Source organism: Halichoerus grypus, chromosome 1, assembly GCF_964656455.1.
Source record: "Halichoerus grypus chromosome 1, mHalGry1.hap1.1, whole genome shotgun sequence".
NCBI lineage: Eukaryota > Metazoa > Chordata > Mammalia > Carnivora > Phocidae > Halichoerus > Halichoerus grypus.
In genome coordinates this window covers 85,728,846-85,743,977 of record NC_135712.1, presented here as the reverse complement: position 1 = coordinate 85,743,977, position 15,132 = coordinate 85,728,846, and the positions used below count along the sequence as shown (strand labels likewise).

The 15,132-nt window shown below is 40.9% G+C and overlaps 1 protein-coding gene across 3 annotated transcripts in view; it reads right to left on the bottom strand.

Moving 5' to 3' along the window:
* Positions 1-14,921, bottom strand: part of ZMAT3 (zinc finger matrin-type 3) — a 32,130-nt gene extending 17,209 nt beyond the window's left edge. The window contains exons 1-2 of one of the 3 annotated variants that reach the window (XM_036087507.2): positions 14,660-14,921; positions 10,512-10,838 (exon numbers count right to left, since the gene is read on the bottom strand). In XM_036087507.2, the coding sequence (XP_035943400.1) occupies positions 10,512-10,781 (270 nt within the window). In that variant the 5' untranslated portion in view covers positions 10,782-10,838; positions 14,660-14,921. Of the gene's footprint in view, positions 1-10,511; positions 10,839-14,396; positions 14,420-14,659 lie in introns of those variants that run through there. The other 2 variants (XM_036087511.2, XM_036087510.2) reach the window with 2 other exon arrangements.
* Between the last annotated feature and the right edge of the window lie 211 nt (positions 14,922-15,132).

Below are 15,132 nucleotides of genomic sequence, written 5' to 3'. Positions count from 1 at the left end.
TTGTTCACCAGGTCGAATGCTACTGAGCGGTTAGTAACATCGGGACAGAGAAGTAATGCTTGGATTTAAAATGAGAGGTCAAGAATAACTTAGAACCATTAGAGTATTAGGGATTAAAAAGTCACACAGAGTGGCTTGGGGAGACAATGGGAGATGTGAAAGTAGAAAGAACCAGTATAGGCAACTATTTACTTATTTATTTATTTATTTATTTATTTTTTAGAAGAGTTCTGTGACAGGGAGCAGAGAGATAGGGTTGAGAGTTAGAAGGGGGAAATGGGTAAATGGAAGATTGGTCTTAAAGATGGGTTTTACTTAGGCTCATTTGCATGACAACAGAAGAAGTCAGTAAGAACCAAAGAACAGATGGTGCAGGCACTAAAGCATGTCCGTGAAAAGGCAGAAGATCGGGTACACAGCACTGCAGGAAGGGTCAACTTTAGATAGTATCAAGTATTTTATTTCCAAAGCAGTATTCACAGTTTTCAAGCCAATATTACATCTATAACATAATGATAATAATGGCAACTAACAATTTTTGAGCACTTATATGACAGGCAGTGTTCTAAATACTTCGTAAATACTATCTCGTGCAATCTTCATGAAATCTCTATCAGGTAGGTAAAATTATTATCCCCACTTTACATATGAGGAAACTAAACTCGGAGAGTTAAAAACTTGCCCAAGAGTTTCCAGCAAGCTTGGTAGCAGGTGCCTGGGTTTGTGTGTCCCCATCTGCCCTCTACAAACAATGCAGGATAGTAAGAAAAACAAATAAAATACAGAGAAGCCATGCCCTCCACAGAACCAGAAGCCACAGAATGCCCAGACTTCAAAATAATTGTAAGTAAAAAAGGGAAAAACATCAAATCCCAGTGAGCAATCGCTCATGCTCCTGCCACAAGCATTCACAGCAAGCGAGACCAGTCTGACCAAAACTGCAGGAAAGAGAGAAGGGAGCTAGCAACAGGCCTAGAATTGCTTTCAAGCCACCACCAGGAAAAATAAACCCACCCTGTCTGTAAATACTAAACCATGATCTGGTGGAGCAGAGCACTGACTGCTGGACAGGGGATTAAATGTACACATGACCTGAAGTGGCAAAGTGGCTTCTGGAGGAGAAAGAGAAAAAAAGAAGGAAGAGGCCCCTTTTGGCAACTGGGAGGTGAAGGGGGGTAAAAAGCAAAACAGGAAAAGCTAGCATCCTACAAAACAAAAAAGAGCAAAAAAACAAAAACAAAAACTGGAGGACATACAAACCCTCCCCTGACCACCACAAAACCAAAAAACAAAACAAAACAAAACAAAAAATTATTGAACAAGTGAACTTTACTACAGTTATAAAAGAGATTGCCATTGAATTAAGACTCTCATAAACCACCCAAAATCAGATTTTAGATACCATTTTCCAAAAAAAGAAACCTGGCTCCTTGAAGAAATGGCTGGCCTGGGGAAAATACAAGAAAATCCTGGAATCTTTGGTATTCAGGAATTAAGGAAGTATGACAAAAATTACAGGGACCTGTCAAAAGGACACAAGCACCAACCAGAAGGGGCTCACACTGGTCAAATCTGGAAAAAAATAAACATCAGGATAAATAATGATAGTAATAGATTATATCCCAGAATAAAACAAGAATCCATAATCCATGGTGATTGAATGAATGATGAATGAATGAAAGCAGAAAGTTCTTCCTTAAAGTAAAATTCCAACCAATAAATGTAGAAAGAATAATTAAAACAGAAAAATCACCATTTGGCAGACATCATAGTAATAATCACTGTAGGGAAGAATCATCAATGAATACTAAAATTACTGAATGAAAACACCATAAGAAATAAAATATTTACATAGTCTCAAAGTATCTCCCCACATGATACTTACTAAACACAAGAAGAAAAACAGTAACTTTACAAAGAAGAACCCTAGCAGACACCATCTTAACCAGTGACCAAAGTAATAGATAGTACCAGTGATGCAAAATATTCACATCCTTCCTAATATGATGCACTGGGAAAGACACAACATCACTTCTGTGGTATTCTTGCCAAAAAAAAATAAAATAAAATAACCTGAATTCAATCATGAGAAAACATCAATCAAACCCAAATTGGGATATTCTACAAAACAACTCTTCAAAAATTGCAAGACTGGAAAAAAAACAAACTGAGGGTTCTAGAGGGGAGGGGGATGGGAGGATGGGTTAGCCTGGTGATGGGTATTAAAGAGGGCACGTTCTGCATGGAGCGCTGGGTGTTATGCAGAAACAATGAATCATGTAACACTACATCAAAAACTAATGATGTAATGTATGGTGATTAACATAACAATAAAAAATTTTTTTAAAAAGAAGAGGGGAAAAAAAAAAAGCAAAGAAAAACTAAACCTGTCCAAATTAAAGGAGACAAAACAGCCACATGCAAAATTTCATCATGGATCAGATCCTGGAACCAGAAAAAAGGACACCATTAGATAATTGATGAAATGCAGTCTGTAGATTAGATAATATTATTGTTATCAGGGTTAATTTCCTGATTTTGATAACCCTAGGGCAGTTACGTAAATATTAACATTTCAGGAATCTGGATGAGGTACATGCAGGAATTTTTTGTAATGCTTTTGGAACTGGTTTGTAAGTTAAATGTTATTCAAACTGAAAAGTTAATAAAATAAAATAAAACTTGCCCAAAGCCACAAGTAAATGGCAGAGCTGGGGACAATCTCATTCCAGAGCCCATGCCACCATGTTCCACTGCACCCTAGGAAAACCCAACAGTATTAGAGACCATCTCAGATACCAGGAACTGTTCTAAATGTCTTATACATACTAGTGAGCAGGTATCATTAGTATCATCATCAAATTCCTCTTCATGAGACACAGAGAAGTTAGGAAATATTTCTTCCAATGACCTACATCTAGTAAGTAGTAAGACTACAATCTGAAGACTAGTCTGACCCGACAGTCCATGATTTCATAGCCTATAAAACAGATGCTAGCAAAGGGAATAATAAGAAACAAAAAACCCTTAAAAATTAAGGACATAAATGTCAAAATTTAAAAAAAAATCAATATAGGGTTAGAATTCAAGAATACCTCTCAGGAACAAATAATACATTATATGTTAAAAAAAAAGAAGAAGAAGAAGAAGATAATAGGAAGGGAAAAATGAAGGGGGGGAAATCGGAGGGGGAGACGAACCATGAGAGACTATGGACTCTGAGAAACAAACTGAGGGTTCTAGAGGGGAGGGGGGTGGGGGGATGGGTCAGCCTGGTGATGGGTATTAAAGAGGGCACGTACTGAATGGAGCACTGGGTGTTATAATGCAAACAATGAATCATGGAACACTACATCAAAAACTAATGATGTACTGTGTGGTGATTAACATAACATAATAAAATTTAAAAAAAAAAGAACACCTCTCAGGAATAAAGGAATGATAAAAGAGAGAAGAGATAAGCAATATAAAGAATCAAGCCAGCTAGTCCAGGCTAGCACTAATAGAATTACCAGGAAAAAAGACAGAGAAAATACAGAGAAGAATATTATCAAGGAAACAGTATCAAAGAAAACTCCCCAGAGCTCAAGAGAAACAGGAATATTCAAACTGAAAGGAATTACCAGTGCTGACCAAGACAAATGAAAGAAAGATGCACAACTAAACACAGCTATCATTGTAAAATTTCAGATACCAAGGATCAAAAGGAGAGCCTAAGAGCTTTCAGGAGGAAAAAAGCCCAAAATTAAAGTAGGTCACCCACAAAAGAATAAGAATTAGAGTAAGATTTCTCTTCAGCAATACTAGATTAAAAAAAAAAAAAAAAAACAAGCAAACACACACATGCACACACAATTAAGTAAGCCTTTAATATTCTTAGGAAAAGTAATTTTCAACCAGAAAATGAATGGTCACATATGAAGACATAATACACACATTTTTAGACATACGAGGGCTCAGAAAAATTTATTTCTTATTACTCTCTCGCTTATTTTAAAGACAGAGATGTGTTGTAACATACATTTATATTTAAAATTCTTCTTCCTTTGGGGCGCCTGCGTGGCTCAGTCGTTAAGCGTCTGCCTTCGGCTCAGGTCATGATCCCAGGGTCCTGGGATCAAGCCCCACATTGGGCTCCCTGCTCGGCAGGAAGCCTGCTTCTCCCTCTCCCACTCCCCCTGCTTGTGTTCCCTCTCTTGCTGTATCTCTCTAGGTCAAATAAATAAATAAAATCTTTTAAAAAAATAAAATAAAATAAAATAAAATTCTTCTTCCTTCAAGTAATGTGAAGATGTACTCCAACAAAACAAGATTGAAAAATAAAAAGAAAGCATGCATATTTAGAAAATTATAGCCCAAGCCAGAGGGCAATGAAGAGAAATCCAAATTTGACAGCTGTGTAGCAAACCCAGGTGGCAATCAGTTGCAAATGGAACAGGAAGTTGGGGGGATCTAGGATAAAGCAGGGATTCCACACAATGGAAAGTGTGAGAGTTTAGAGGGGGGAATGGGGTTATGATAAAGATACATTATGAGAGAAAAAGAAGAAAAAGAAGAAAAGCAATTAAAAACTCTAGGATATACAATAAGCTACACAATGAAGTCATGATCCAGTTACGAAACAACTAGCCCAAATTAGAACAGGAAATCAGTGGGTTTAATGAAGATAAATGAAATGGATTTTAAGCAATAAAAAGAAAGATTCAGAAGCTAGTAGTTGTTTCTTATAAATGCATAAGATTCTTCTCCCTGTTTTTTAAAGTGTCAGAAACTCAAGGAAAAACAAAAGGTTATTTCTAAGTTACAATCCACATATGAAACAAACTAAAAAGGGCATGATTTTGAGCAATTGGTAGCATTCAAGAAAGGGTCATCCTGGGGCACCCGGGTGGCTCAGATGGTTAAGCGTCTGCCTTCAGCTCAGGTCATGATCCCAGGGTCCTGGGATGGAGCCCCGCATGGAGCCCCGCATGGAGCCCCACATCGGGCTTCCTGCTCGGCGGGGAGCCTGTTTCTCCCTCTCCTTCTACTGCTCCCCCTGCTTGTGCTCTCTCACTCTCTCTGTCAAATAACTAAATAAAATCTTTTTTTAAAAAAAAGGGTCATCCAGGGGCTCCTGGGTGGCTCAGTCGTAAAGCACCTGACTTCAGCTCAGGTCATGATCCCAGGGTCCTGGGATCGAGCCCCGCATCGGGCTCCTTGCTTGGTGGGAAGCCTGCTTCTCCCTCTCCCACTCCCCCTGCTTGTGTTCCCTCTCTCAGTGTGTCTCTCTCTGTCAAATAAATAAAATCTTAAAAAAAAAAAAAAGGGTCATCCATTTGAACATCCCTCTTGAGTAGCATGGGTTCATGACATTGGAAACACAGAGAAGAAAACAGCTCTTCAGTGAACAATATTTCCCCACCTATAGCAATGCAAATGCTGAATGTCAATTTCCAACCATTAGAATCAACCTACAAATAGAGCATGGAAAACTTAATTTGACTATTGAGTAAACAAAAATGTGATCAACCTTAACAGTGTCAAAGGAAAACTATAGCCAAGGCAAGATGAGAGGTGGAAGGGAGAATGGAGAAGAAAAGGTGGGGATGGAAGAGGAAGGGAGCACAGGTGATTACTGCTTTTCATTATACGCCCTTTGTTCCATAGGCATTGTTTTTTTTTTTAAAGATTTTTTTTATTTATTTATGTGACAGAGAGAGACAGAGTGAGAGAGGGAACACAAGCAGGGGGAGTGGGAGAGGGAGAAGCAGGCTTCCCGCGGAGCAGGGAGCCCGATGTGGGGCTCGATCCCAGGACCCTGGGATCATGACCTGAGCCGAAGGCAGATGCTTAACAACTGAGCCACTCAGGCGCCCCCATAGGCATTGTTCTGAGTTAAAATTTCTTTAGATGTTTTGAGGAAGCTGCTACCAGTGGCAAATGCTACAAAAGGTCAAGTGAGAAAGAGCTAGATTTGGCCTGTAAGGTCATAGGAGACCATGGAGAGGACCCTCCCAGTAGAATATTGGAATGAAACCAGAACGCAGTGGTGGGCTGGGGAATGGATGGGAAATGAAGACCAGGAGAGGACAATTATACCTGTCAGAACTCTAAGGAGAGGAGAAAAGTTGCCAACGAGAGGGATTAAAAGCAAAGGGAAGGCGGCTGTTGCTATTTTTATTTACATAGAAAAAACTTGAGCAGGTTTTTAATTTGATCGAAGTAAAGAAGTGATGACAGGTGATGAAATCCACACTTAGGGTGAGGAATCAGCCTGTCAGAAGAAGAGATATGTACTCTTTGGAACTAAGAAGAAACGAGGTAGGGGCACTGGGATGGGGAGGCAGAGAGCTGCCGAGACGCAGCTACCAGCAGCGTCATGGAGAACTTCTGCTCCCTAATGAAGTGCATTTGACTATTCTCCATTGCAAGTTCATCTGGAAAACAACCAGGTGGGAGAATTTTGAAAACATAAAATTAGCTGAGATTAGAGTTGCTGATCATGCCATCCAAACCTGAGTGACCAATGTTAAAATATAAGTGCTAAAACCAGTATTCTAAATTTTGGGATAACATCAATTGCATTCTCTGCATGATGAATTAAGATCACTACAATCAGCATCATAACTCTAGAACTACTTTTTTTTTTAACCTGCATTCTGTCTCCCTTTCAAATTAATCTAATTAATACAGTACATTGCTATTTGGCTGCTAAGTATTACAAACAGAAATCTATGTTTATGACAAACTTTAGAAATGTACTTTGAATAACTGAGTAGTTATTTTTCAAATGGACACACAAATTAGCAGATACATGGGTTGACGTTATTTTACACTGTGGGTGCCCTAGCAAAATTTATCCATTTTTGTTTTTTGCTTGTTTTATTTCTGTTAACGACCTTCCATCCGAAGTAGTTCTTCCTCTGGGCGTGTATGCTGCTAAAACAGTGTTGTGTTACTCCATGCCAGGCTTGCCCTAAGTAACCTGAAGCCTGTGGACAGATTTTAATAAAATGAAGACATGATTTTTTCTTCCAAAGGTTTTATTTTAAGATATAACTAAAGCCATAATTTTGAGACTGTAAAAATAAGTAATCTCATTAAAAACAAAACAACAATTCAGGGTGACAAGTCCCGGGAATAAAACTAAATCTGTGGTGACCACAGATATACATGGGTCATTACTAAGGCAGCCCCAACTTAGGAACGGCAGGACATCAGAGAAAGAAGGTAGTAAGTTTAAAGGGAAGCATTTATTGAGCAGCTTCCAATGTGTGTCCTGGATTTCTGGAATATGATACAGTTAGACTCCAGTATAACACTGCTCACATCAGACTGAAGGTTGTTTACAATACCATGGGCATCTGAAACTTTGCGATTTCAACAACGGTACCAACTCACTCAACCGTTCGGAGAAATGTAATCAACAGTGATTTATCACTTCACACAAATGTGTTTCTAGCTTATAAACAGGCTACCACTGACCCCCTTTATCTCACACATAACTGAAATAGTGAATTTGTGGTCTTGGTATCACTCTGTATTAAAAATTATAAAGCAGGTTTTCAGAAATAAAACTTTCCATCATCTCATCTACCACTTTGTTGTATTAGTCTACTTAGAATCATTGCCAATCTACCTATTCCTGGCTCTTGGTAAGCCTTACTCGCTGGTCCTACCCTTGTCTTCAGTAGCCTTTTTTAATCACTGCCTATTTATATACCGTGAATGGCGCCTTTGCCGCATCTTTCGGGCTGATATTTCTATGTTTCCCTTATGGTGGTTTCACCCACCTCTAAGTTATGTTCATGCTCTGATTGTTTATTATTCTGATCTGCTCTTTGATCCACACTCTCTCATCTTGACCATATCTTTCTTGAAATCCAGATTTTACCTCTAAAGTTAACTTTCTTCTATACTATCCCAGTGAAATTGTTCCATACTTTTTTTTTTTAAGATTCTACTTATTTGACAGAGAGAGACGCAGCGAGAGAGGGAACACAAGCAGGGGGAGTGGGAGAGGGAGAAGCAGGCTTCCCACCGAGCAAGGAGCCCGATGCGGGGCTCGATCCCAGGACCCTGGGATCATGACCTGAGCCGAAGGCATAGATGCTTAACGACTGAGCCACCCAGGCGCCCCTCCGTACTTTCATATACTAACTGCTTTGGCTTGTTTCTCTGTAAAGAAAAAAAAAAAACTCCTTCTTCAAGAATAACATTGATTTCATTCAAATCTTTGCTTCTAAGCTCTTAGAAACAAGCTCTTAGGAAAAAAACCCAAACTTTTAATTTTCCATTAGGTTCTACTTTCTTAATACCCACTAACTTCTTCTTTACTCTATCTTTACCCTAGTTTTTGGCTGCTTAAATTATCCACTATGACAGGCTGTCCTTCTCCTCTAACTTTTCCACTTAAAAATTCTGATTATTGGGGCTCCTGGGTGGCTCAGTCGTTAAGCGTCTGCCTTCGGCTCAGGTCATGATCCCAGGGTTCTGGGATTGAGCCCCACATTGGGCTCCCTGCTCGGCGGGAAGCCTGCTTCTCCCTCTCCCACTCCCCCTGCTTGTGTTCCCTCTCTCGCTGTGTCTCTCTCTGTCAAATAAATAAAAAATCTTAAAAAAAAAAAAATTCTGATTATTGAGACATTTACCTAAATTTCACTTCCCTATTCTCATATTTTCTAATTCCTATATTTACCATATCTTGGACAGAGCTGAAATTAAGTATAATTACTAATCTTGTCAACTAAAAAGTTCACAGCGCACGTGTGCACATGAAAACGTAGAATCAAAGAAAAAAACCCAAATAAATGCAGATTCTGTTTCTTATCTAGTTTAAGCCTTATAATCCAATGACCCTGCTCAAATTGAATCCTCTCTATGCATAACCAGAAGCATCCATCACTGTCTATAGAGACAGAAAGTGATATTAGGAGGAAAAAAAGGCAGGAGATACAGGTAACACACATATTAAAATTACACATTGCCCAAGAGTTTTACCTCATAAAAGTAAACAACTCTTCTTTAAAGGGCAAAAAGGTGGGTTTCCTCTCAAGTTAATGTCTTACGAGGGGCTTTATACAGCTAAAAATCAAAACTTTAGAACTCAAGCTTGATTTTTCAAAGTGAGTCTTAGGCTATAACACTGAATATTTCACAGGAATAAATGAAGAGGAAAGGTAGCACTGTGTCTTGGGTTTGAGAAGCATCATCCTAACCAGCTCCCCTCAAATAGCAAAATAGGCAAAGGAAGACCCTGTACCAAACCACTGTGATTTGGAGACTGATACACAGAGGGAATGAGAGTGAGGTTGAAGGAGGGGGGAAAATGTAAAAATAAAACCAGAAGATGCCTTTATGCACCACTGAGGACATGTGCCAGGATCTGAGTTATAATTAACTCAATGCTCTGCACCTGAGGGCAAAACAAACCCAAATAAAGGGAACTCCAGGGAAGCAACACATTATATCTTCCCCTCAATCCCAGGGAAAACGATATACCCTCAAAATATTTCTGAGGTACAATCCCAAAGTGACACAATCATCAGTCTTTAGGATCCAAACAAAACAGAAACAGATTTCCACCTAGAGTAAATAACAACTTTACGTTAGAGACAGAGCATCACGATAGAAGAAATACCTGTGTTAAGTCATCTTTCTACCATATGTCTTATGATTGCAGCTATTCATGCAGAGAATAAAGAGTCAAATCAATGCTGACCCAGAAGACATCCTTTCATTCAGTGGCATTTGGCCTCAATTGCTTCTCAGGTCCCCTTTCTCCAAAAAAAGGAAACTATATAATTGTATACGGATAGCAATCTAGAATAAAAAGAAATACTGTACTCTCTCTTTCTAGCCAAAGGTTAGCTTTCTATTTGTTCTTAGGTAATAACACCCTTTAAAATTGTCCTTCCCACTAGATATTCTACATGGAGGTGAAAGCTTTAAATCTTAGAAACGATTATCAGGTCAGAGTATGCTTCCTATGAAGGGTAAGGTTCAATATTCCAATGTCATTTTATTCCAACTACAGAAAAATACCTGTGTTTTCCTTAGCAGCAATAGGTTATATAAGAAGAGTCAGAGGTCCAAGAGAAAAAGCATAACATTCATAGACAGATTACCTTGAACTGATGCAAACTGTATTAGCTGGAAGAGAATATTCATAAGGCTAATTCTCCTAAACAATTTGACACTGAATTGAGTTTGGTACATCGTGTTTCAAAAACTGTTCACCTTAGGATCACAGGTTTGTACACAAGCATAGATAATGTACATTAGCCTACAACGACTAGTAAGCTATCAAAAGCCACACAGTTAGGTTGAGACCTCATTCTGTGAAAAGTGATGCATTCTTTTAATGTAGGAACATTATGCTTTTAATCAAACAAACTAATGTCTAAGTTGTTCACTAAGCCATCTTGATTATTCCAGGCACAACTGGTCATATCTGGAGAGAAGACTGAAATGGGCAAAGCCCTAAAAGTTTCTCTCACTAAATGCCTGGCCTTCTTTTCTCCGCTTACCTGATAATGAGCCTGGGCCTGCTGTGCGGAGTTCAAGGTGACATTGCAGAGTTTGCAGTACAGGGGCTTACATAGCTCCTCCAGGGCAGAGTCTTGCTCCCCTCCCTTCGGTAACTCTTCTTCCCCTGCCAGAGGCAAGGAAGCCTCCTGCCCAAAAGGCTTCTGTGGCGGAAGCTGCAAGGTTCCTGTAGACCGGGGGGCCACTGACATAGGAGGAGAGGATGAGGGCCGCTTAGGCAGAGGAAGCCCGGCGTGTTGCAAGAGGATCATTGGGTAGGAAAGTCTTGGGCATAATCCAATGTGTGAGGAGAACTCAGGTCTTCAAATCTGAATCAACAGCAAAAAAAAAAAAAAAAATGCTCACTTAAAAATGCGACCTCAGCAATACAATATGTAAATGACCACACACCACCTGACCCCTTCCTCTACTTCTCCAAACCACCTTTGGATTTCTTTTTGCCTCATCTAGCAGACTTCCCCTATCTGTTAATCCACGCTGACACTATGCTCTTCCACGGAGAACAGCTTTATAGATTTTGCTTTATTTTGCTTGGCACAGTTCCAACTGTGGCCCCTCTGACCCAGGAACATTAATAGCATTGCATCCATGGCTAATTAAATCTACAAGTCACACGGCTGAAATGGACATCAAAGGTCACCTAGTCCAGACCCCGTCCCTCAGGCACACTTACACTTAACTACAATCAATGAAAATTATGCATAGACAAAAACACCACCAGTTATGAACCTCAGCAAATGTCTCCTTTCCATCCAAACTAGTCTCTCCATCCAGATGAATCAAAAAGAGCGAAATAAAGACTTCCATGCCTCAGAACCCTTAAAACACCTCTAGAGCTAGCTAAAATATCAAGGAAACCTAGGAATAACTCAGTTACTATGTAACAAAAGTAAATAAAAGAGTTCCTTCCCATCAACCAGTAATTTTTTTTTTTTTTTTAAGATTTTATTTACTTATTTGACAGAGACAGACACAGCAAGAAAGGGAACACAAGCAGGGGGAGTGGGAGAGGGAGAAGCAGGTTTCCCGCCGAGCAGGGAGCTGGATGCGGGGATTCGATGTGGGGGCTCAATGCGGGGATGGATGCAGGGCTCGATGTGGGGCTCGATGCAGCGCTCGATCCCAGGACCCTGGGATCATGACCTGAGCCGAAGGCAGACGCTTAACGACTGAGCCACCCAGGCGCCCCATCAACCAGTAATATTTAAATAGGTAAGCCAGTGATTCCTCACAGCAGAGCCACAGGCAACGTGTAGGCCACATGCAGCCTCAGATGTGCTCTGTTTGGAACATAGAGTGTTGTGTTTTGCTTTCACTTTTTAAATTGAATTAGTCATCAACATTTTAAAATCAAGAGATTCATGGCTCCTCCTGATAAAAGGATGATCTGGCAACATTTGACACATGGTCCTACATGGACAATTACCTAGATAGGGTGGAGAGGCACTGTCCCCAGTAGCCAGGTCTGTCTTCTCCAGGCCACCTGCTTCCCACTTAGCCTGCTATCTGTATTTGTGTTACTTACCTGCTTCCTGTAGGCCTTTGAGTTCAGGACCCCACCTCATATGGCCTTAAACTATATTCATGAGTCTGCTATAAAATCAGAGTATCTTCTCTCCCTCTAGCCATAAATTACCTGCATAAAACAATGTATCAAGCAAATGTCCTCTGAGGTAATGGATCACACTGCCAGAAGCCCCCATTAAATTCTAATTCCTCAGTCTTTCAGCAATTTCCTTTTCCCTTTTTATTAAGTAACTGTTACTCCGTTTCACTCAGAAAAGATCCAATATGTTCCAATACCTCTTCGATTTTATACATGATTTCTTCTGCCTCCCACCCAGATGGTGCCTTCTAGCCCTGAGTATCTCAAAATGAACCACAGTACACGTTCTGAGTTCCCATGATTCTAATTAACCCAAATTAAAATCCCTATTCCAAAATACACAATTCCTTCCACTCTCTCAATACTATTAAAACCTCTTTCCTTGGTCAATAAAATATGGCTATTTTAAACGGCTGAAATTTTCCATCTGCAAGAGAAATATGTATATTTTCTGACGATAATACATTTACTAAAATTAACCACAATTTTAAAAAGTTAAAACTCTCTTTTACCACATTTAATAAGTATACACATGGAAACTGCAATCAAGTAACAACTTTTATACTCAATTCAGGGTCTGGGGGCAGCAGAGGATATCAGTGTGATGGGAAAATAAAGTAGTTAAAGGCAAAGTACAAAAATTAGTCATAATATTCAATGATACTTCTCATTCATTATAACACTTAAAAGAACAGTATTTTTTATTCTTAAGCAGAAGTATGCTGTCCATATCTCTGGTAACATAAAGAAAAGCAATACAGACTGAGGACCTTTAAAAAGTCAGATTCTCTGTAATCATATTATTCCTCTCAATTAAATCAAGCCAAGACAGGCATGGACATTTTAAAAAGGAAAACTAAGGAGACAAAAGGGTGGAGAGGCACTGTCCCCAGTAGCCAGGTCTGTCTTCTCCAGGCCTTATTCAAAAAGTTAACTACCTAATTATAATAATTCATAATATTAAAAGACTACACATACCACCTGTACAGAGACATACTGATACCAAACTGCCACAAACAAGCTTCCAGTTCAGAAGAGAAAATGGAGGAGGGTGTTGAAACATCTGTATAAAGGAAATCAACAATATAAACAAAATCAAATACTACCGATTGCCTAGACATGTCTGGACTTGTTTTATGAAAGCTCACTCCCACTTGAGGAAATTCCAGCACGCATCTCTCCCAGTGTGGTCTACAGGTTTCCATCAAAATAAAGGCCAGTCTCAAAGCCCAGAGGTACGAGAGGCCCCCTTCCAGAAGTGATAAAATCCCCTGCATTACAGAAAAAATTCTTGCCCAGTACAGACGTACCCATTATCACATTTTATCTTTATAATTTTTAAAGAATAGCTAGATATTCCAAAATTATTTCTTGTAATATTCAACAATCGAAATGATAATGTAACTCCCAAAAAGGCTCTGTGCATGACAACTACATCAGGTCTTACTATGCTAGCAAACAAAAACTGGCTAAATCTAAAAGAAATAAAACCAAGCCTTTAGTGAAAGCCTGAATGGTGGAATAGAGAGAGACCCAAAGCATAGGCGACTACAAGGATCCGTTCAACTACTGCATTAGATGAAAAGAAACTAACTCGATAGCTGATGTAAATAAAATATTCCTCAGATCTTAAAAACCATTCAATTTGATGCTTGAAGTGACATAAATGAAGGATTTATGGTGGTGAATGTCCTGGTTTGGAAGGGGTTTTTGAGGAGACAATAAAGAATGCCAAAGCTTCATGGTGTACCCTGTTTAAAGAAAACGGATGATTATAGCATAGTTTTCAGGATCGGACTGGGGCCTACTCTTCACATACTGTATTAAAGACAATCACTTTCTCATTTGGAGAAATCTACAGAGGAAAGAGAACAGTGTAAAGGAACAGGTTATTGGCACCTCAGCAAACTAGGGAAGTCTGTACAGTAATTGGGAATTCTGGAAACGAGGGGAAAACAGTGAGCATTATTCAGAGGTCATCAGAACGCATCGGGAAGGAATGAGAGAGAGAGAAATATGAAAAATAATCAGCTGAGGCAAGGTATATCATGTAAGGAAGACTCAAAAGAACGCAGGGATCTGGGGGAGAAGAGGCCTTGGTGAATTGGCGAATGTTTTCCAGTCTCCGCTATGACGGTTCCTAATCCAAGGGAATCGTTTATACATTTGGATCTAAGCTACAGACACTTCAGCATCGCCCACATATACCTTACATTCCTAATATGTGCCTGCATACACACGAGCGCGCACACACACGCACCTCAATCCCGTAAGGATGCCATCACGGAAGATGGAATCCCCCGTCTCCCACCGGGCGGGGGGAGCGCGAGGGCCAAGGCAGCAGCACGCCTAGACGATCCAAACGGTACACGTGAAAAGCTCAAAAACAAACAGATAGATAAAAGCAGCGCAAGTCTGTCACGTGGAGGGCAGGTGGGAAGCCCGCACCCGAAAGGAACCGCTAGTCGCCTTCGCTCCCGGGCTCGTCCTAAATGCCCCAGGCTGGCGATCTCCCGCACTTACCGGAACCCTCCGGACGCGCCGGGAGTCTGGGCGCCGCGTCCAGCCGGCGACCCCTCCGCCGTCTGCCCCGCGCGCCCGGCTCGGCCCGGCTCAACTCCGCCTCCCTCGGCGCAACTTTCCCGGCTGGCCCCCGCCAAGCCCCCGCCGCAGCTAAAGGCTGACTGTCAAAAGTCAGTCCAGCCGGACCCACAGGGAAACAGCTGCAGGAAGTGACTGCGGAACCGGGAGGCGGCGGAGGAGGAGACTGAAGGCGCCGGCCCGGCGTCGCCACTGCGCATGTGCCAGGCAGGGCAGGCCAGGCGGTGGCGACGGCGACGGCGGCGGCGGCGGCAGCAGCAGCAACAGTGTCGGCGGCGGTCGCGCGGGTGGCTCCAGCATCCCTGACAGGCCAAGTGCGCGCCGGACAGGTGCGGGCACCGGGAGCGCAGGGGCGCTGGGGCGGGATGGGAAACAAGCACAAGGCAGAAGGAGGG